At 37.1% G+C, this 21,556-nt stretch overlaps 1 protein-coding gene across 1 annotated transcript in view; it reads left to right on the forward strand.

The window, feature by feature from the left end:
* The window catches only part of CPED1 (cadherin like and PC-esterase domain containing 1), a 324,989-nt gene that overhangs the window by 55,466 nt on the left and 247,967 nt on the right, over positions 1 to 21,556 (forward strand). Inside the window, exon 3 of the mRNA XM_052638461.1 lies at positions 21,246 to 21,352. Within this exon, the coding sequence (XP_052494421.1) occupies positions 21,246 to 21,352 (107 nt within the window). The remainder of the gene's footprint in view (positions 1 to 21,245; positions 21,353 to 21,556) is intronic.

Consider the following 21,556-nt stretch of genomic DNA (forward strand, 5'->3'; position numbering starts at 1 on the left):
ATAAGCCATTGAAAAAATAAACCTATAAATATATTAATAACAGAGCTGAGTATTTCAGATATTCAAGCATCATTTGCTTATTGAAGTTTAGAGAAAAAATAGTGAGTGCTTTATAGGAAATTGCTGTTGTAGACTAAATGAAATGTGCTTTGGGCTGTGTCTATCAACTGAAGAACGGAACTCACAGGCCCACCGCCTCTAGTGAAAGTTCCCTGTAACCTTGTATCAGCAGGGTCAAGTCAGTGATGTCTATGTTTCCAAAGAAAGACGAATTCTGCTAATAAGTTAATAATATCCTTTAATAATAATAATAACTCTTTCCAGCTCTTTCACTAAGGAAAAATATGAAAATCATATGTGAATCTCATCATCTGTGCAACAAAATGATCTCTTTAGAGCCGGGAATTTTAGGAATTTAAAAAATCCACTTAGCATTCCATCTTGTTATCAGAGTGACCAAACAAGCGATTACAGGGTGTAGAGGGCAAAGATGTCTCTTAGCTTGCCCTGACTCTCTTAATTGCTCACCCTCTATTTTATACTTACCAGAAGGTAAAGAGAATCTTTGCCTGAATGTTTAGGGAATATACTTTTGGCAAAACTTTACCATAATATCTGCTGATTTGCTAGAACTATGATTCTCAAATTTTGTGTGTATCAGAATTGTCTGGAAGGTTTGGTAAATCACAGATCGCTGGGCCCTACTCTCACTTGATCTGATTCAGTAAGAATGTAGAGGTGAGTTGAGAAATAATAAGTTGCCAGGTAATGCTAATGTGCTGTCCAGGACCACTTGTTGAAAACTAGTGTCCTAGGTTGTTCCTTATTACAGATTTTCAGTCTTCCAGAAGCACAAGGATATTCTGCCTATTTGCCCGTTTAAGTATTTAATGGCCAAACTGTTTCCCATTTGCCTCCATGGGACCCCAAATCAATCTTCTACCTTGGTGAGAAGCCCCTCCTAAATTTATATAGATGCTAAACCCATTAATTGTGAGTCAACATGTAAAACCTTTGTACATGCAAAGCTTAATTATTTACAGTCAAGACCAGTGATACCGTTTTAAAAGGATAAGAACAGGTAGCTGAATTTACACTGTCTTTGGACATGATGGGCTTGCTTGAAGATAGTGGAATCAAGGTAAAACTATGGACAGATGATTTATTCTAAATGGAAAGTATATGCCCCCAAAGAGAAGCACCTAGCTGTCACCTAGAGCCAGACATCCTGGAACGTGAAGTCAAGTGGGCCTTAGGAAGCATAACTATGAATGAAGCTAGTGGAGGTGATGGAATTCCAGCTGAGCTATTTCAGTCCTAAAAGATGGTGCTGTTAAAGTGCTATACTCAATATGCCAGCAAATTTGGAAAACTCAGTAGTGGCCACAGGACTAGAAAAGGTCAGTTTTCATTCTAATCTCAAAGAAGGGCAATGCCAAAGAATGTTCAAACTACTGTACAATTGCACTCATCTCACACGCTAGCAAAGTAATGCTCAAACTTCTCCAAGCTAAGCTTCAACAGTACGTGAGCTGAGAAGTTCCAGATGTTCAAGCTGAATTTAAAAGGCAGAGGATCCAGAGACCAAATTGCCAACATCCGTTGGATAATAGAAAAATTAAGAGAATTCCAGAAAAACATCTACTTCTGCTTTATTGATTATGCCAAAGCCTTTGACTGTGTAGATCGCAACAAACTGGAAAATTCTTAAAAGAGATGGGAATACCAAACCACCTTACCTGCCTCCTGAGAAATCTGTATGCAGGTCAAGGAGCAACAGTTAGAACCAAACATGGAACAATAGACTGTTTCCAAATTGGGAAAGGAGTATGTTAAAGCTGTATATTGTCACCCTGCTTATTTAACTTATATGCTGAGTACATCATGAGAAATGCGGGACTGGATGAAGTACAAGCTGGAATCAAGACTGCCAGGGAAAATATCAATAACCTCAGATACGCAGATGACAGCACCCTTATGACAGAAAGTGATGAGGAACTGAAGAGCCTCGGATGAAAGTGAAAAAGAAAAGTGAAAAAGCTGCCTTAAAACTCAATATTCAAAAAACGAAGATCATGGCATCCATCCCGTCACTTCATGGCAAATAGATGGGGAAACAATGGAAACAGGGACAGACTTTATTTTGGGGGGCTCCAAAATCACTGCAGATGGTGACTACAGCCATGAAATTGAAAGATGCTTGCTCCTTGGAAGAAAAGCTATGACCAATCTAGACAGTTTATTAAAAAGCAGAGACATTAGTTTGCCAACAAAGGTCCATCTAGTCAAAGTTATGGTTTTTCCAGTAGTCATGTATGGATGTGAGAGTTGGACTATAAAGAAAGCTGAGCATGGAAGAATTGATGCTTTTGAGCTGTGGTGTTGGAGAAGACTCTTGAGAGTCCCTTGGACTGCAAGGAGGTCCAACCAGTCCATCCTAAAGGAAATCAGTCCTAAATATTCATTGGAAGGACTGATGCTGAAGCTGAAACTCTAATACTTTGGCCACCTGATGTGAAGAACTGACTCATTTGAAAAAACCCTGATGCTGGGAAAGATTGAAGGCAGTAGGAGAAGGGGAAAACAGAGGACGAAATTGTTGGATGTCATCATCAACTCAATGGACATGAGTTTGAGCAAGCTCCAGGAGTTCGTGATGGGCAGGGAAGCCTGGTGTGCTACAGTCCATGGGGTCGCAAAGAGTCGGAAATGATTAAGTAACTGAACTGAAGGAAAAACAAGGTAGTACTGTGGAAAAGAGGAATTCTGGCCTGGGTTTCTATGTCTTTGTGAAACCATGACTAAATTACTTAATTAAGTTCTTAGATTCCTTTCATTTTACAGAAGATGAAGATTTTTGGGTTAGATATACTAGGTATATCTTATTTAAGGTCTATTTCAACTAGAAAATATGTAAAAAGAATAATAAAGAATGAGAGAGATTACCTAAAATGCCAACAAAGACATACTTCTTTACAAGTTTTTTCTACATTTTATACAATTTTCTAGTTTGATTTTTTTTTAGCACACTATTATGTCAGAAATACATGCCATAAAAACTTTGTAAATATTATTTCAGAGGCTACTTAGCATTATATTACCGGATATATGTAATATTTACTTTATTGTTCTTAATCTTTCCCATATTGTTAGATATTTATGATATTTCTAATGTTTTGCTATTATAAATAATGCCCTCAGAAAATTATTCTATGGAAGTGTGGTATGGAAATCCAAGTTCACAGCTGGAGTATAAAACAGATTAAGTTTCTGCTAGAAATTGGTACTAGTATCACGGCCGGAATGCTGGGAATGTGAGAATGGCAGGCACATTCCATGGTAATCTGAAGGCTCATCCAAGAGGGCCAGTATCAGGAATCATGAGTGTTTGCCCTTCCACTGGCTTGTTTGCTCAAGGATTCATGTTCGTTATTTGTTCATTTTTGGAGAAATAGCATGTTAAGTTTTATCAGCAAGACTTTGTTTTGTGTTGTCTGAAATCTCCCACTCATAACTGTACACAGCATGACTATAGCACCCTGAGACTGATACTGTTTCTCGTCTTATGGAACGTAATTCTGTCACTTTGTCACACTGAGTATTTTATATCAGAGACATTTGGAACTGTAAAATGATTGAGATCTAGCTTAATTTTATGTTTATTTTCATTTCTATATAGCAGTTGATTGGCATCATAGAGTGCTTTGAAAGATGTACAGTGTTTGAAAAGACTCAATGTCTGTTTTTCATAGAGAATAATAGTACTTTATTTGGATGCATATTCAAACCACATTTTTAGAAAATAGTTTTCCCATTTATCAAGATGTTTTATGTTTTTGATAGAATATTGAATCAAGCATTTGCGAGTACAAAGGTAAAAGCAAAAATCACTCCAGAGACAACACAGTTGCCTCCTGCCTCTTTTTGCAAGTTTACTCCACATGTTTTAACAGATACTTAAAAAAAAATTTTTTTTTGGCCATACCACATGGCTGGTAGGATCTTAGTTCCTTGACCAGAGATTGAACCCAGGCTCCCAGCAGTGGAAGCACAGTTTTAACTACTAGACTACCCAGGAATTCTCGATACATTTTTAATATTTTGATAAAAATAAAGACTATAATGTCTTTCCATGTCAATGTAGTTTTTAAGAATTGTAACAAAGTGTCATGTCACTAGTTTTCAAGTTAGCCTTTTTAAACCACTAATTAAATGTACTGTGCTCTACAGTTTGTATACATTAACTTATTGACTTCTCACTTCTAGTCCACAAGATAGCTATTTCTGTTTCACACTTGCAGAATTGAGTAGCACATATCATAAATGATGGAGCTGAGGTTTGACCTAAGGGCTGTCTGTCTCTAAACGTGAGATTTTAACCACAATATCATCTTAGTTTCTTGAAAGTATATGAAAGATATTTAGAATTTTTTTAACTTTGTTAATATAAAATACAACTTTACCACAATATTTATTTATATTGATTTTTTTGAGATTTGGGTATAATTTGGAATTATTGTATTAATGGGCAAAATATCAAAACTATGCTTCCTCCTGCCACATTCTTCTACAAAATGAAGGCTCATATTTTAACTTTCATCAACAGTGTTATTTCTCCATGGATCTTCAGTTTTAGATGTTATCACATTTTTAATCTGGTGAGGTTAAAAATGTCACATCATTTAAATTTTTTAATAGGGAAGGAAATTTTACTTATATATCAATTTTAAACAATTTCTATTTTTTAAATGCTGTCTTTTTAAATTTAATTTTTTATTTGCAAATCTTTTTTTATATGAAGGATATGAATAAGCAGTTTGTATTTTCACATCTAAATGGCAAAATAAAGATGAAAAAATATGAAATTCACAAAGTTACAGAAAGACCATTTAAAGTATAGCATATCACTTTACAGTCACAGGACTGGCAAATTTCAAATTTGGTAATATCACCTACTGCTGGTGAATATTCCAAGGAAAGCTTTCATACATTGAGTGTGGAAGTGAGAAATATTGTACTCTTTTTTTTTGGAAAGCAACCTGGAACATCTATAACAGTTAAAATACTTACAATTTTTAAGCCAGTAATATTATTCTTGGGAATATATATGATAGAAGTTAAAGCATCAAAAGATAATAGATTAAAATTAACATTGTCAAAGAAAAAGAAGATGCTTCAAATAAGGATAACCAAAATGAGGGAAATTAGATTACAATTTTTGAGCAATAAATAATTAGAAAAATAGGAAATTATGTGTGAACAATCTTTGGAGGAGTGGAAAAGTAATATTATAAGATTAGAGGAAAATTCTGATTTTTCAGAATTCTATTAAAATATGTGGAAAAAAATATGCTTCTTAGATGCATAGGAACAATACACTTTAAAAGTACTTGGCATAGTTTCATATTGGGTTAAATGTTCTTCATCTCATAGATGACACAATTATTAGCCCCAGGAGACACTTCTGATACCCCTTTGGCTCCTGGGAGCAGGGCCAATTTTACAAAAATCATGCAGTGGATGAAATATGTTTTAGCCAATAGCCCTGTTTACCCTTACCAAGGCCCTTCTTACCTGAAGCACCCATTTTAGGGCCCCACAGGGTGGCCTACCTAGTCAGTTTACATCTACCCCATGGGATTCGTTGCTACTCCCTTATGACAAGTACCTTTCTTCATCAGCAGTTTCAGGGCTCAAAGATGTCACATATTTTAGCAAATGCACTTGTACTGCCAGTGAGAGAAAACTGCAGATCCCAGTTCTAGATAACGTGTATGAATTTTAGCTGAGGCCTCATATTGATGAGGTCCTCTCTTGCTTTAGAGCAAAACCAACAATGAGTGGGTATCTGGTGAGTTAACATACATTCCTCCTATGGTATGAAGGCCTATTAGTGAAACATGAAGGAGTGACACAGAGTTGAGAGAGATTATTTTCTGTGTTTTCTAAAGGACTCTTATATGGCTCTAATCAGAAGCCCTGTATAATAAGCTGCAAGGCTTATTATCACTGAGATCTCAAATTTATCTGCCTGTATCTTACCTCCTACCCACCTGTCTATTCATTTACCACAAATACTTATGTAAAGCTTATCAAGTACGAGGCACTGTTCTAAGCATGTTACAAATATTAACTCATTAAATTTTCGTAATATCCCACCAATACTGGTATTATTATTTCTAGGAGGTCTGAGTTTTATTCCTCACATCTGCTTTTTGGAATGACCTTGAATAAGCGCATTAGATTACCTATTGCTTAGTTTGAAAATAGAAGATAAGACTTGCTTCATAAATATCTCATGGAAATATTATAATTGTTTAAAGTAAATCTTCAAAGATTATTGAAAATAATGCTTTATGAATAAGAGCTGTGTAACCTTAAAATGTTTGTGGCATTAAGTAATAAGCCATTGATAGAACTGATCCTTTTTCTCATGCTAGTGAACTATATTTTGTCAAGCCTTAGTTCTCATCTGTGCTGAATTAGTGTGGAATTATTCTTAGAATAAAATTTTAAATCAGTGACTCCCACCTCCCTCTCAGATTGCTCACAGTTCCCAGTGCATTATTATACAGAGTCAAATTAGATATGATTAGGTTTTATTCACTACATTTGAAAGAAATCATGGAAAATGACTTTTAATAAAACAGGAAGAAGGAATAATATTTGTTTAAATGAAGTGGCACCTTGCTAATTATACACTAAAACCTCCTGTACTGTACTGTGCAATTCAGTGTAAAGAGTGTCTATGAGAAACTCATGTCAAGAACTCAAGTAATAAAAGAACCCAGTTTATTATTTTTATTTATTTATTTTATTTTATTTTACTTTACAATACTGTATTGGTTTTGCCATACATCAACATGAATCTGCCATGGGTGTACACGTGTTCCCAATCCTGAACCTCCCTCCCCATACCATCTCTCTGGGTCATCCCAGTGCACCAGCCCCAAGCATCCTGTATCCTGCATCGAACCTAGACTGGCAATTCGTTTCTTATATGATATTATATGTTTCAGTGCCATTCTCCCAAATCATCCCACCCTCTCCCTCTCCCATAGAGTCCAAAAGACTGAAGAACCCAGTTTAAAGTGTCACTCTCATAACAAGGATTATGACCAGGACATCATAGCCAGGCATCAGAATATCTTAATATTGACACTAAACATGGTTTATGTAATGCACAGTTATTTATGTAAAACTCTAAAATTGGTGTGGTTGAAGAGAGAGCATTATGAAGGTAAGATGTTTCTAGGAACTACAGGGCAGAGGTATAGCTGTCTATCAGTGTTTCTCAAACTCATTTGTGTGTATGATCACCTGGGGACATTGTTATTCACAAATTTGATTTGGTGAGGTCTAACTTGAGGACTGAAATCTTTCATTTCTAACATGCTTTCAGTATATGAAAATGTTACAGATCCAGGGGCTTCCCTGGTGGCTCAGCTGTAAAGAATCTGGCTGCAGTGCAAAAGCCACAGGAGAAACGGGTTCCATCCCTAGGTCGGGAAGTTCCCCTGGAGGGCATGGCAACCCACTCCAGTATTCCAGCCTGGAGAACCCCATGGGCAGTGGAGCCTGGTGGGCTGCAGTCCACGGGATCGCAAAGCGTTGGACACGGCTGAGGAGACTTAGCGAGCATGCACACACATGTACACACACACACAAATTGAGGACTGAAACCTTTCGTTTCTAACAAGCTTTCAGGATAGGAAAATGTTCAAGATCCAAAGACCATTTCTGAGTGGGAAAGATGTCCATATTTAACTGTAATGTACGACACAATCTGCCTGCAGTGCAGTAGACTTGGGTTCTATTCCTGGATCGGGATGATCCTCTGGAGGAGGAAATGGCAACCCACTCCAGCATTCTTGTCTGGAGAATCCCTGGAACAGAAGAGCCTGGCAGGCTACAGTCCATGGGGTCGCAAAGAGTAGCAACTAAACCCAGATACAATAGAAGTAGTATGAATAAAAGAAACAAAACATTCTGAGAGAATAGTAAAGGAAGTGACCCATCCTGAATGTGGGGATCAAGATGTCACAAGTGGAACACTAGGCATGTGACAATGATTTCTCAAGCAGATTTTGGAGGCAAGAGCATTCACCAGAATGAGCTCTAGGCAAGGGCACACAGGTCTACAAGTGTATGGAGTCTCAGGGACCAATAAGGGTCCATGTGGCTAAGAGGAAGTAGGGGTTGGGGTGCTGCTTTGAGGGAAAGGGCTAGAGGACTAGGTTGGAGCCAGTGGGAAGGATCTCCCTTGCCTTGCTAAAGAACTTGATCTGTATTGTGCTGGCGATAATAACATCTCTGTTTTCAGAGGATAATCATGGCCCTAGGGAAGGAAGATGGATTAGTGAAGGGAAAAGAATTAGAAGCAGGGCCAGTAATTAGGAGGCTTCTCAGAGATGTGAAATCTTAGAGACTGTGATAGGATTTGAAAAGGTCAGGAAATATTTAAGAAATTTTTATTTAGACTGAATGGGAATTGGAAATTGATGGCAAGTGGAATGGGACACTAGTTTAAGTTGAAGATGATGTAATGCTTTCCAGCTTGAGGGAGAGAAGGTGGCTACACCTTTGATGGTAACAAAAGTGGAAGGCCTGACAGTTTTCTGGCAGGAGATTACAGGTTCTGATGCGTTCCACAGAGCATCTGTTGTAGGAAGTAACTGGAAATCTGAAATATAAGAAAAGTTGAGAAATGTAAATTTGAGAATCAGTGGCAGGGAAGCTATAGCTAAAACAATGAATGTAAATAAAAGCAACCAAGCAGTTCGGGTTTAGAGAAAAATGGTAACAAGTGAAAAGAAAGGCTAAAAATTGGGGGAGCTGAATGTATTGAGGAGGGTCTCAAACCTTGAACTTGATATGTTTCTCAGCCCTTTGTATTTTAAATACCATTTGAATTATTATCAGAGAATCCATCTTGGAGAGAGTAATTATTTTTCACTTTCTGCATTGTAGTGCAGATTGGTTTTGTAATATGACATTTTTAGTATAAAACGTGTGCTCAGTCGTGCTTGACTCTTTGTGACCCCATGGACTTTGGCCCACCGGGCTCCTCTGTCTATGGGATTTCCCAGGTAAGAATACTGGAGTGGGTTGCCATTTCCTCCTCTAGGGGATCTTCCCAATCCAAGGATCGAACCAGTGTCTCTTACATCTCCTGCATTGGCAGACATGCTCTTTACCACTAGCGCCACCTGGGCTACATATAAGATACGTAATGAGATATATAATTAATATGTGTCTAGCTACAGCCACATATACTTAACAGTCATCATCTTATTTTCTCTGGAGAGTATATTTATTCTGACTTAAAAACAAAACAAAATGAAACAAAAAGCTAAAGTCCATACTTCATTCAGATTTTTAAACTTTTTTACCTAATATCCTTTTTCTGTTCCAAAATCCCATCCAAGATATATTGCATTTAGTCGTTCTGTTTCCTTAGGCTTCTCTTGGCTGTGACTGTTTCTGAGACTTTCCTTCTTCTTGATGACCTTGGCAATCTGAGAACCAGTCATATGTTTTGACTAGAAAACTAGTCAGTCTAATCACACTAGGACCACAGCCTTGTCTAACTCAATGAAACTAAGCTATGCCCGTGGGGCCACCCAAGACGGGCGCATCATGGTGGAGAGGTCTGACAGAATGTGGTCCACTGGAAAAGCGAATGGCAAACCACTTCAGTATTCTTGCCTTGAGAACTCCATGAACAGTGTGAAAAGGAAAAATGATAGGATACTGAAACAGGAACTCCCCAGGTCAGTAGGTGCCCAACACGCTACTGGAGATCAGTGGAGAAATAACTCCAAAAAGAATGAAGGGATGCAGCCAAAGCAAAAACAATACCCAGCTGTGGATGTGACTGGTGATAGAAGCAAGATCCGATGCTGTAAAGAGCAATATTGCATAGGAACCTGGAATGTCAGGTCCATGAATCAAGGCAAATTGGAAGTGGTCAAACAAGAGATGGCAAGAGTGAAGGTCGACATTCTAGGAATCAGTGAACTAAAATGGACTGGAATGGGTGAATTTAACTCAGATGACCATTATATCTACTACTGTGGCCAGGAATCCCTCAGAAGAAATGGAGTAGCCATCATGGTCAAAAAAAGAGTCTGAAATGCAGTACTTGGATGCAATCTCAAAAATGACAGATGATCTCTTTTTGTTTCCAAGGCAAACTATTCAATATCACAGTAATCCAAGTCTATGCCCCAACCAGTAACGCTGAAGAAGCTGAAGTTGAACGGTTCTATGAAGACCTACAAGACCTTTTAGAACTAACACCCAAAAAAGATGTCCTTTTCATTATAGGGGACTGGAATGCAAAAGTAGGAAGTCAAGAAACCCTGGAGTAACAGGCAAATTTGGCCTTGGAATGCAGAATGAAACAGGGCAAAGACTAATAGTTTTGTCAAGAAAATGCACTGGTCATAGCAAACGCCCTCTTCCAACAACACAAGAGAAGACTCTACACATGGACATCACCAGATGGTCAACACTGAAATCAGATTGATTATATTCTTTGTGGCCAAAGATGGAGAAGCTCTATACAGTCAACAAAAAGAAGACCGGGAGCTGACTGTGGCTCAGATCATGAACTCCTTATTACCAAATTCAGACTTAAATTGAAGAAAGTAGGGAAAACTACTAGACCATTCAGGTATGACCTAAATCAAATCCCTTATGATTATACAGTGGAAGTGAGAAACATATCTAAGGGCCTAGATCTGGTAGATAGAGTGCCTGATGAACTATGGAATGAGGTTCGTGACATTGTGCAGGAGACAGGGATCAAGACCATCCCCATGGAAAAGAAATGCAAAAAAGCAAAATGGCTGTCTGAGGAGACCTTACAGATAGCTGTGAAAAGAAGAGAGGCGAAAAGCAAAGGACAAAAGGAAAGATATAAGCATCTGAAGGCAGAGTTCCAAAGAATAGCAAGAAGAGATAAGAAAGCCTTCTTCAGTGATCAATGTAAAGAAATAGAGGAAAACAACAGAATGGGAAAGACTAGAGATCTCTTCAAGAAAATTAGAGATACCCAGGGAACATTTCATGAAAAGATGGGCTCAATAAGGGACAGAAATGGTCTGGACCTAACAGAAGCAGAAGATATTAAGAAGAGGTGGCAAGAATACACAGAAGAACTGTACAAAAAAGATCTTCATGACCCAGATAATCACGATAGTGTGATCACTCATCTAGAGCCAGACATCCTGGAATGTGAAGTCAAGTGGGCCTTAGAAAGCATCACTATGAACAAAGCTAGTGGAGGTGATGGAATTCCAGTTGAGCTGTTTCAAATCCTGAAAGATGATGCTGTGAAAGTGCTGCATTCAATATGCCAGCAAATTTGGAAAACTCAGCAGTGGCCACAGGACTGGAAAAGGTCAGTTTTCATTCCAATCCCAAAGAAAGGTAATGCCAAAGAATGCTCAAACTACCGCACAATTGCACTCATCTCATGTACTAGTAAAGTAATGCTCAAAATTCTCCAAGCCAGGCTTCAGCAATATGTGAACCATGAACTTTCTGATGTTCAAGCTGATTTTAGAAAAGGCAGAGGAACCAGAGATCAAATTGCCAACATCTGGGTCATCAAAAAAGCAAGAGAATTCCAGAAAAACATCTATTTCTGCTTTATTAACTATGCCAAAGCCTTTGACTGTGTGGATCACAATAAACTGTGGAAAATTCTGAAAGAGATGGAAATACCAGACCACCTGACCTGCCTCTTGAGAAATCTGTATGCAGGTCAGGAAGCAACAGTTAAAACTGGACATGGAACAACAGACTGGTTCCAAATAGGAAAAGGAGTACGTCAAGGCTGTATATTGTCACCCTGCTTATTTAACTTCTATGCAGAGTACATCATGAGAAACGCTGGACTGGAAGAAACACAAGCTGGAATCAAGATAGCCGGGAGAAATATCAGTAACCTCAGATATGCAGATGATACCACCCTTATGGCAGAAAGTGAAGAGGAACTAAAAAGCCTCTTGATGAAAGTGAAAGAGGAGAGTGAAAAAGTTGGCTTAAAGCTCAACATTCAGAAAATGAAGATCATGGCATCCGGTCCCATCACTTCATGGGAAATAGATGGAGAAACAGTGGAAACAGTGTCAGACTTTATTTTTCTGGGCTCCAAAATCACTGTAGATGGTGACTGCAGCCATGAAATTAAAAGATGCTTACTCCTTGGAAGAAAAGTTATGACCAACCTAGATAGTATATTCAAAAGCAGAGACATTACTTCACTGACTAATTTCCGTCTAGTCAAGGCTATGGTTTTTCCTGTGGTCATGTATGGATGTGAGAGTTGAACTATGAAGAAGGCTGAGCACCGAAGAATAGATGCTTTTGAACTGTGGTGTTGGATAAGACTCTTGAGAGTCCCTTGGACTGCAAGGAGATCCAACTAATCCATTCTGAAGGAGATCAGCCCTGGGATTTCTTTGGAAGGAATGATGCTAAAGCTGAAACTCCAGTATTTTGGCCACCTCATGCGAAGAGTTGACTCTTTGGAAAAGACTCTGATGCTGGGAGGGATTGGGGACAGAAGAAGGGGACGACCGACAATGAGATGGCTGGATGGCATCACTGACTCGATGGACGTGAGTCTGAGTGAACTCCGGGAGTTGGTGATGGACAGGGAGGCCTGGCATGCTGCAATTCATGGGGTCGCAGAGTCGGACACGACTGAGCGACTGAACTGAACTGAACTGGGATATGCCTGGGTGTTTTTCTGATTAGTCTGGGGTATGGTTTGGGGGAGTAAGACCACAGAGGTAAAGCATCATTCCTCTCATATAGTTTCAAAGGAAGGGGATGGACTATACGCATTGCTCTCACTGTCAATATGAACCTTAATCACCTAACTGAGGTAGTGTTTGTCAGGTTTTTTCACTGCAAATTATTTTTTTATTCCCCTTTTCTATACGAGACTCTTCAGAAGGGTGTTCTTGTGCACAGCTCAAGCTGAAGGACTAGAAAGTTGTGATCTACCTCCTTGAGTTTGTAGTAGCTATGGAAATTATTTGGTGTTTTTCCACACCAAAGGTTTGTCTCTTCCTCATTTGTTTTTTTTATTCAATAATTTGTTTATATCCGTATGGACTAGTGGATATTTATCTTATACTTTGGGTTATAATCCAATATTACTTTTTTTTTTTCTCAAATTGTCCCAGTTTTGACCACTGGCTCCCATGCCTCTTTAATATACCTCCATCATTGCTTTTGTTTATTTATTTGCTGGTTTGGTTTTAAGCTTTTCTTCATTTTCTAGGACTATAGTGCCCTAGACTCATCTTATATACTTAACTTCTCCAGCTCTTGAATCAGCCATATCTCCAAAGATTCCTGATTTCTTCTTATTGGAGAATGGAATTAGAAACGGATACCTGGGTGAGAGGTACAGTCTGATTTTTAAATTGCTGCAGAGTTCATTTATTTTAAGGTTGCCTAAGTTGGTGAGAATTCCAGACTTTCAGAAATTTGGTAAAATGCAATAATAAGACGTTTCTCACAGACAAACAATAGTCTTTAAAGCAGTAAAACTTTAAACACACAGGCACACACATCTAGTCAGTTATATTTCAATAGAAGACTGCAAAAGTGGCATGACTATCTTTATAAAAATGAAGTCACTTTTAAAAACTTGTGGAAGGAAACTTCAACAAGCCTTCTAAAGTAAACATTTCTCAGGTTTATTTCATATGAATAAACAGATCTATTTTTTTTAATGCTCTTCTTAATGAAAAGTTTCTTTAGAGCAGGAGTCTTTTAACTTTTGCAAAAGCTTAAAATGTTGCCTCTTTGAGCTAGTGAGTAGGTGAATAGAAGAATTTCAGGAGCTCAAAACTCTTCTCAGAAACAATCTCCAAACCTCTGTTAGGGCAGAAAGTGGATAAACATTAGGATGGGAAAATTTTATCTCTAGTGTGGATTTAGAACATCAAGGGAGAGAATGGTTTAGAATTTCTCTCTGGTGAAACACAAAAGTTTTCATCATCAGCTCTTTAAAGGATAAGAAGCCAGAGGCATAACAAGCAAAAATCCATGACCAGATTCTTGGGGCAAGAAACCGAACTTAATTAGATTTTGTGAGACCATGTTATATAATACATTGAAAATCTGAAGTTTCAATATAAGGATTGCCTTTAAAATAAATTCTGAAAATTGAAATATAAAATCCAATAAACATCTAGTAAGTATCTACTATAATCAGTGTTAGATACAACAACTTGAATGTTTGTTGTCCTTAAAGTAAAGCCATGAATTATGAGTGCTGTGTTACCGTTCTGTAGATCCATCATACGAAGAATACAGTTAAGGGAACTGGTTAACGCAAGTTGATTCAGGAACGGCTGTTTTATCCTCAAACAATCTTGTGGTAGAATCAAACATACAGTCCAATTTATTATCAACAAGTTAATAAGTATTCATGAATATAAACTACTAATTCTGGTAAAGGAAGGATACAGAGAAAGGAAAACTTTTTATGCAGTAAGAATCTTATTTACCATCTGAGCCACCCTGAGAGACTGAACATGAATAAGAATCTTAAGAAAAGGGTATAAAATTGGAACAGTGAATATATGAAATGTCCTCATGTTATGTTATAGAGGAATATATAATACATATAATATATAAATATAATATATAATAATATATAAATGAATATTATATATCATTTAATAATTGTTATATCATAAAGGAATATTATATATTTTTAAATCATTGTTATATTATGAAAGAATATTATCTATTATTTTAAAATTAAGCTTTTTTAGTATTTCACATGGAAATAACAAATTTTAGGGCATCATGCTTTTGTATCCTTAGGGAATATAATAGTATTAATAGAATAAGTAAATGAGACTTGCTTTTAAGGCTATGTATCTTAAGAGTTCCTGGACAAGTTTATTTTCCAAGTCATATATTATAAGTCTTTTCTACTTCAATATAGTGTATGTGTTCACAGAAAAGTTTCTAATAAGTAAAGCACTTAAAATTTTCTATTAGTTTTCATATTTGATGTTGTAATTCTTTAAATGCAATGAATAGCTACCTTTGTTCTTATGTACTTCTCTCTTTCATTCTTACTAAGAAATAAAATGTATCTTTATGTCCTTTTTTAAAAACTACTCTAATTTTTTAAAATTATTCATCCATTTTTAATTTTTACAAAAATATTTCAATATCCTAAGATATGAATTTTAGACCTGGGTTCGATCCCTGGGAAGATCCCCTGGAGAAGGAAATGGCAACCCACTCTAGTATTCTTGCCTGGAGAATCCCATGGACGGAGGAGCCTGGTGGGCTACAGTCCACGGGATCGCAAAGAGTCGGACGTGACTGAGCCGCTTCACTTTCACTTTAGCAACTGATCACATTCAGTTGCTCATTCATTTACATGTTTAGCAAACAGGTAGCAAATACTTGTTAACTTCCAGCCACTGTTATAGATACTGAGAATACAGCAGTGAATAAAATAGACCCAGATCAACCCTCATGAAGCTCACATTCAAATGGAGAGAGACAGACAATAAACAAATAGACAAGAAGTATATAATATGTTGGATGATGATGATATTATACAGAAAAATAAAGCAGGAGTAGACTTGTCATTCCTTGAGAATAAACAGCACTTATAGGAATGATGCTATCTCAGAGCTCTCTGTTGTTCTCTGGATTGAATTACTGATCCAGCAGACTTTATCAATGAGGAGGTCATTTGAGAGCCAGGAAATGATTGTTTGCTTTACATGGCAGCTGGCCTGTGAGAAACTGGAATATTCTAAAGGCAGCCTCACTCCTTAGGGCAGATGCTTGATTAAAAAAAAGTGAGAACAAAAACCTTCAAAAATAGCTTTTTTTTTATATTGAGACATTAGGTTGTTCCAGAGAACAGCTTAGAGAAGGATAAAAACTCAATCAGCGCCACCATATTATGTCTGAATTAATACATCTGGAACCTGATGTCGCCTTCTAAAATTATCTATGGAGTTTCATTGCTTCCAGAGTCAATGCTGTGGAGGCATGATAATGAACAATAGTGTTCCATAGTTTTGGGGAAGAATCCTGTAGATTTTTCATGTTTTTGTAATTTTGAGATGGAGAATGAACATCCACATCTTGTTTCCCTAGAACCATGTCCTGTGATCTCTCTTAAGGGCTCAGCTAGCCTGATCTCAGAGCTAGCCCTGCTCTGGTTTCTTTGTGACAGAAAAGGGAAAGAAATTATTACAACCATCAAAACATCTGAGAAACTTCTAGAGATTTCATTTCAAAAGTAGGTGGAAACCTAGTTAATATTTATCATTCCCCAGTCCATTTGCAGTTGGGAGAGATCTTTTATACATTAGTATTTCTGTTACTTCAGTTATCAATGGTATCACTAATAATGTGTTAGGGTGCTATTGCTGGGTGAGGTTCTAGGAATACCTAAGTTATACTTGTTATGGTCTTTTTTTTTTTCTCCATGATCCCAAATGAAAAATACCAATAACTGAGAAAACACCAAAGCTAAATAGTTCCTCTTTGTTCCTTCTTTTGTAAAGTATATGTAATAATTGTTTCTACTCCACAGTGTTGTTCGAAGTTCTGCATAAGTTAATGTATATAAGGCGTCAAAAGCTAGATGTCTTTCTTGCCTTCCAGTTTTTTTTTTTTTTTTGGAAGCAATAATGATGTAATGATCACAAACAGGGTTTCTGGAGCTAGACTTCCTATATGCAAATTCTCTTCCCACCCTGAACTAGATGGCTGACCTTGGGCAAGTTATTTAACCTTTCTATACTGAAAAAAGAAAAAATATATATACCTAGCAGGGTATTGTGTAGAATAAATTCATTAATGCAAATACCTGGAACAGTACCTGGTATACTATAAGTACTCAAGAACTATTTACTCTTGATTCATTACCACTACTATTGCTATTCTTCCTTGTTTATGGTGTGGCCTTGGCATTTGGTTAGGCTGAGTCACATAAAGGTCATCTTTCCCTGTGCCAGGAAAACCTAAAAAGCCATCATCCAAATTGGCCAGGATCTGCATTGCCTGTCTTTTCCTCAATCCAAATCTTTTTTTAAAATTACTTTTTATTATAGTTGCTTTACAATGTTGTGTTAGTTTCTGCGTACAGCAACAATTCACATCTGACTTCTCAGCTCTTAAACTAATGTCAACATTCGGGGGGCAGAAGAAACATATCAAGTAAGACCAACACCAAAAATACTTGCCTCAGTGTCTAGAAAGAGCCTGTCTTGGACCACTTATAACTGTGGCAACAGCCCAAGACACAGTGAATGTGGAGAGAATCCAAAAAGAGTGTGAACAAGAAAGAAATGAAGGCAGGTCCACCTAGGAGTGGGACCTGGCCCACTTTAACAATCCAACCGAAAAGACATATGGGAAAAAGATAGCTTTGGGGCAGTCTTGACTTTTTTTCCCCCCAGGCTTCTTAGAGAAAGAAGACTCTAAGAGGCCACACTTAAGCCCTTGCCAACTTTAGCATGAACAACCAAATGTCTTTGGAATTGAAGTGACCTTACTCAACCTTGTGGAAAAGCATGGCCAAAAATGGAAATCAAAGGGTATGTTCAGACATCCTTTAAAGACCAACTGAGCAAATATCAACTTGCATACAGTCATCTCAACAAAACCCATTTACTAATGAACAAGCCTAATTCATTAAAAGCTGGAACATCAACTTGCTCAAAGAACGATTCATGGAAAACTGACACACCAGTGTTTTACACCAACCAGTTCTAAGGACTGTTTGCTACTACTAAAGGCAAAAAGCCCAGGCAAAGGTGGGACCAGGCAGGACCACTATAGTCAACTACAGAAAATGTGGGAAGCTGCCCTCAACTGTCAGTGGTTGCCTTGTGGGATATGAACCCAAAACTTATAAGTTTGCAAGTGAAAGCTGAAATCTGGATTTTTATGTGACTTGTGCTGACATTTGCATTTTGGCAAGTGCTTAAAATTAAAACCAAAACAAACATGGTGCAAGCCAAACAAACCTCATATGCGGCGGGTACTCCCCCGTGCGTCTGCAGTCTCTGCTGTCCATGCAGGCATTATCCACTAAACACTCATACTTCTAGTCTTGTTGGGGCATAGATTTGTATCCAAGATGCTCCAAGGCTGACTTCTGAATGTGATTTTTTTCACGACTGAGTGTGATTTTCTCTCTGCACAGTTTCTAGATTTCAGCATGGCTTTGGGGTATTTTTCTGAAACCAAGCTTGAATACATAGCACCACTCATGAAACAAATAATGCCTTTTCTTTAAAAAAGGGCTGTGGGAGTCAGGGAGAGGAGCCGACTTGAAGAGAGTAAGAAATGAAGAGAAGGTGAACAGGTCTACTTTAACTAGAAAATTGAACTAGGAAATAGAGCTAGAGTAACAATAAAATAACAAGAAGAATTTTGAGTGGAAACAATCAGGATTTTTTCAGATCATGGTGGCAAGAATTAGGCAAGAACCACATGAAGAGATAACTTAAAATTTTGAGTTATAGTTTCCTTCATTTTAAGAGGAAATTGACGTACTATAAAGTGGCTTTGAAATATTAACTTTTATCTTAAAATATTAATTAAATATTTTTGAGAGATGAGGGGTAGCATTATGAATGTCAAGAAATTGTGTGATGCTTCATGAAATAGCCTAAATTCCTTCTGATGTTTAGATCCCTTACAGATTGCTAAGGGCGGTGACTGTCTGCCCTTTTGTTTTGCTATTGACTTTCATATTTCTAGTAGTGTTTGGCTCAGAGGAGGTTCTTAATAAATTGAATGCTTTGAATTATTTAAATGAGTCTCCAGTTTCAAACATTTATGACTTAAATATATATTTCTATCAACTCTAGAAATTGTGTGTATGCCTTGGGCAGTGAAGAGGGGCATGCTTCAGACTTAGAGGAATACAAAGCATATTCTGATTTTAACACCCAAACAGTGTAGTCCATAATATGGAATTCTTCCCTCTCTGCTTATTCTTATCTTTTTAAAATATTTAGTTGTGTGTATTATGACAGCAGGATTCTTCTAGTGTTTTAGTTTCTTGGGCTAAAAGCAAGAGCAAATGAAAATAGTCTCTGTGTTTTCCCTGTTGAATCCATATTAAATGGTTTTGGCTGAAAATGCCAGACGCACATTTAAAATAAAATTTTGGGATCATCATAGAGTATTAGGTTTTGACTATGCGATCTATTTGTAGTTTCCTTCAAAGTGAGGATGCATGAGACAGGGGAGTCCCTTGACATCTGAGGCCTGATGGCTATTACTGGATGAGATTTCTCCCAGCTCCCCATCACCAGCATCAATTCTCCTTGATCTGTTGAATTACTGTGCTATCCTCCAGCATTTTGGGATACATCAAGCAAGCAGAGAAGCTCTAGGATGAAAGCTCAGATGTTAACTTGAGTTCAGTTGCCTGGATCCTCTGGTTGGGCTGAGAGGTTTCCCGTCTAGCAACAGGACAACTATAGACCAATAGCTCAGACCGCACAGGACCTGTCAAAGGGAAAAGGACTTGAGTAGTGAACAGTGAAATTTCGTTCCTAATCATCATAGATCATTCTTCCTCATCAACCTTTTTTTCCCCAGTATGGCTCTTCTTTGAAAACATTAGGCTATCAAATCAGAAATTCTAGGACATTTTTAAGATGGCCTTGAATATTTCCTAGCTTTTTGAAGCTACTAACAATGCAGGAAGTGACTTGTGAGGTCTGGCATAAATACTAACAAATACTAAATGTTACTTGAAGGATCATTTATCTTAGGATTGATCAACAAAAGATGCCATGTGTACAGAAATTGCCTCATTTTCTCAGCTGAATTTCCATCTAAAATGGAGAAATTTCCCAAGTAGTACCAATTCTTTTGAGTATTACTTAAGGTTCTTTTTCTGTTTTTTTTTTTTTTAATTTTTTTTGAGATAGATATTTCTATATTTTCTCTGAAGTAATGTGTTTACTACTCCTGTCATTAGCTACTTTTTCATTCATTCATATAACAAATGTTTCTAAACATCAATTATATGCAGGGATATGCTGACACAAATTTATGTAAATAGATCAAAAAGAATAAGGGAACATAAACCCATCTAGCCACATATATGTTAATTTTTAAAAGTTTAAGCATTATGCAAGAATGTATTCTGCAGAGATTATTTTGGCAAGTAACTATGATCTACTGGCAAAGAACTTTGTTCCTGGTGAGATAGCTAAAATATAATTTGCTTTAGTCTGTGTTATACTCTGTATTTTAAAGTCAGCTTTGCTGACTATAACTAGAACATAAATTTGTTTTTAAAAAAACCTGTCTTAAATTTTTCATTGGATTTTATTTCCTACTTAGCCCAACTTTTTATTTGTAAAAAAATTGATCAAAGTATTTTGGGGGGCTTACCTGGTGACTCAGTGGTAAAGAATCTATCTGCTTGCCAGTGTAGGAGACATATGTTCAATCCCTGCTCCGGGAAGATTCCTCATGCTGCGGAGCAACTAAGCTCATAAACCACAACTACTGAGCCTGTGCTCTAGAGCCTGGAAGCCACAACTGCTGAGCCCATGTGCTGCAACTACTGAAGCCCACGTGCCCCAGAGCCTGTGCCCCACAAGAGAAGTCACAGCAATGAGAAGCCAGCACACTGCAACTCGAGAGTAGCCCCTACTTGCTGCAACTAGAGAAAAGCTCACACAGCCACGAAGACCCAGCACAGCCAAAAATAAAATAAACAAATAAATAAAATTATAAAAAAGTAGAAAACAATCTTAAAAAAAATTTTTATTTTTAAGACCTATGAAAATTAATGGTAATACAGAAGCCCAGAACAAAATATTCCGTGTTTTGGCTTCTTGTTATTTGATTTACAACTCCTTCATCCCTTAAAAATACTTTATAATCTTCTTTCCTTCCAATTTCCAATTGAGACTTTATAAATCTACAAAATTAGTGACTTGAAACATTCTAATTTTGTCTTTTAGAGGGATTTCTTGATATAACTTCAGATCATTGGATTTTCCCTAAGATACAAAATGAAAGTGTAAGTTCTGCTTAATTAGATAAGTTGAATTTTAGTTACTTTGAATATTGTCTTTTAAGTATATTCAGAATCATTGTTACTTGTGTTTACATTCTTTAGTCTGAAGACGTAAATGGTGCCTTTACAAATCTGATAAAGTGTTTGTTTTTCCATGCTCTTTTGCTATTAGGTGATTTGGACTCTTGGGATCTGCTTATTTGCCTCTCTTCTAGGACACCTGGTGGAAAACCCTGCATATCAAAGGAAGACATGTGCCAATTAAATTTACATCAAAAGGTAAACATTCTTTTTCAAAAAGTGAACAAATCTTATCAGACCTATAGGAATTTTTTTGAGTTTCCTATGACCATATTTACTTATTTTAAATTTAATGTTTTTCCTTTTTTTATTGTTTATTACAGTATAATTGCTTTACAATGTTGTATTAAAATTTCTAATGTACAGCAAAGTGAGTCAGCTATAGATATATATATGAAAGTG

This window comes from Budorcas taxicolor, chromosome 4, assembly GCF_023091745.1.
Source record: "Budorcas taxicolor isolate Tak-1 chromosome 4, Takin1.1, whole genome shotgun sequence".
Taxonomy (NCBI): Eukaryota; Metazoa; Chordata; class Mammalia; order Artiodactyla; family Bovidae; genus Budorcas; species Budorcas taxicolor.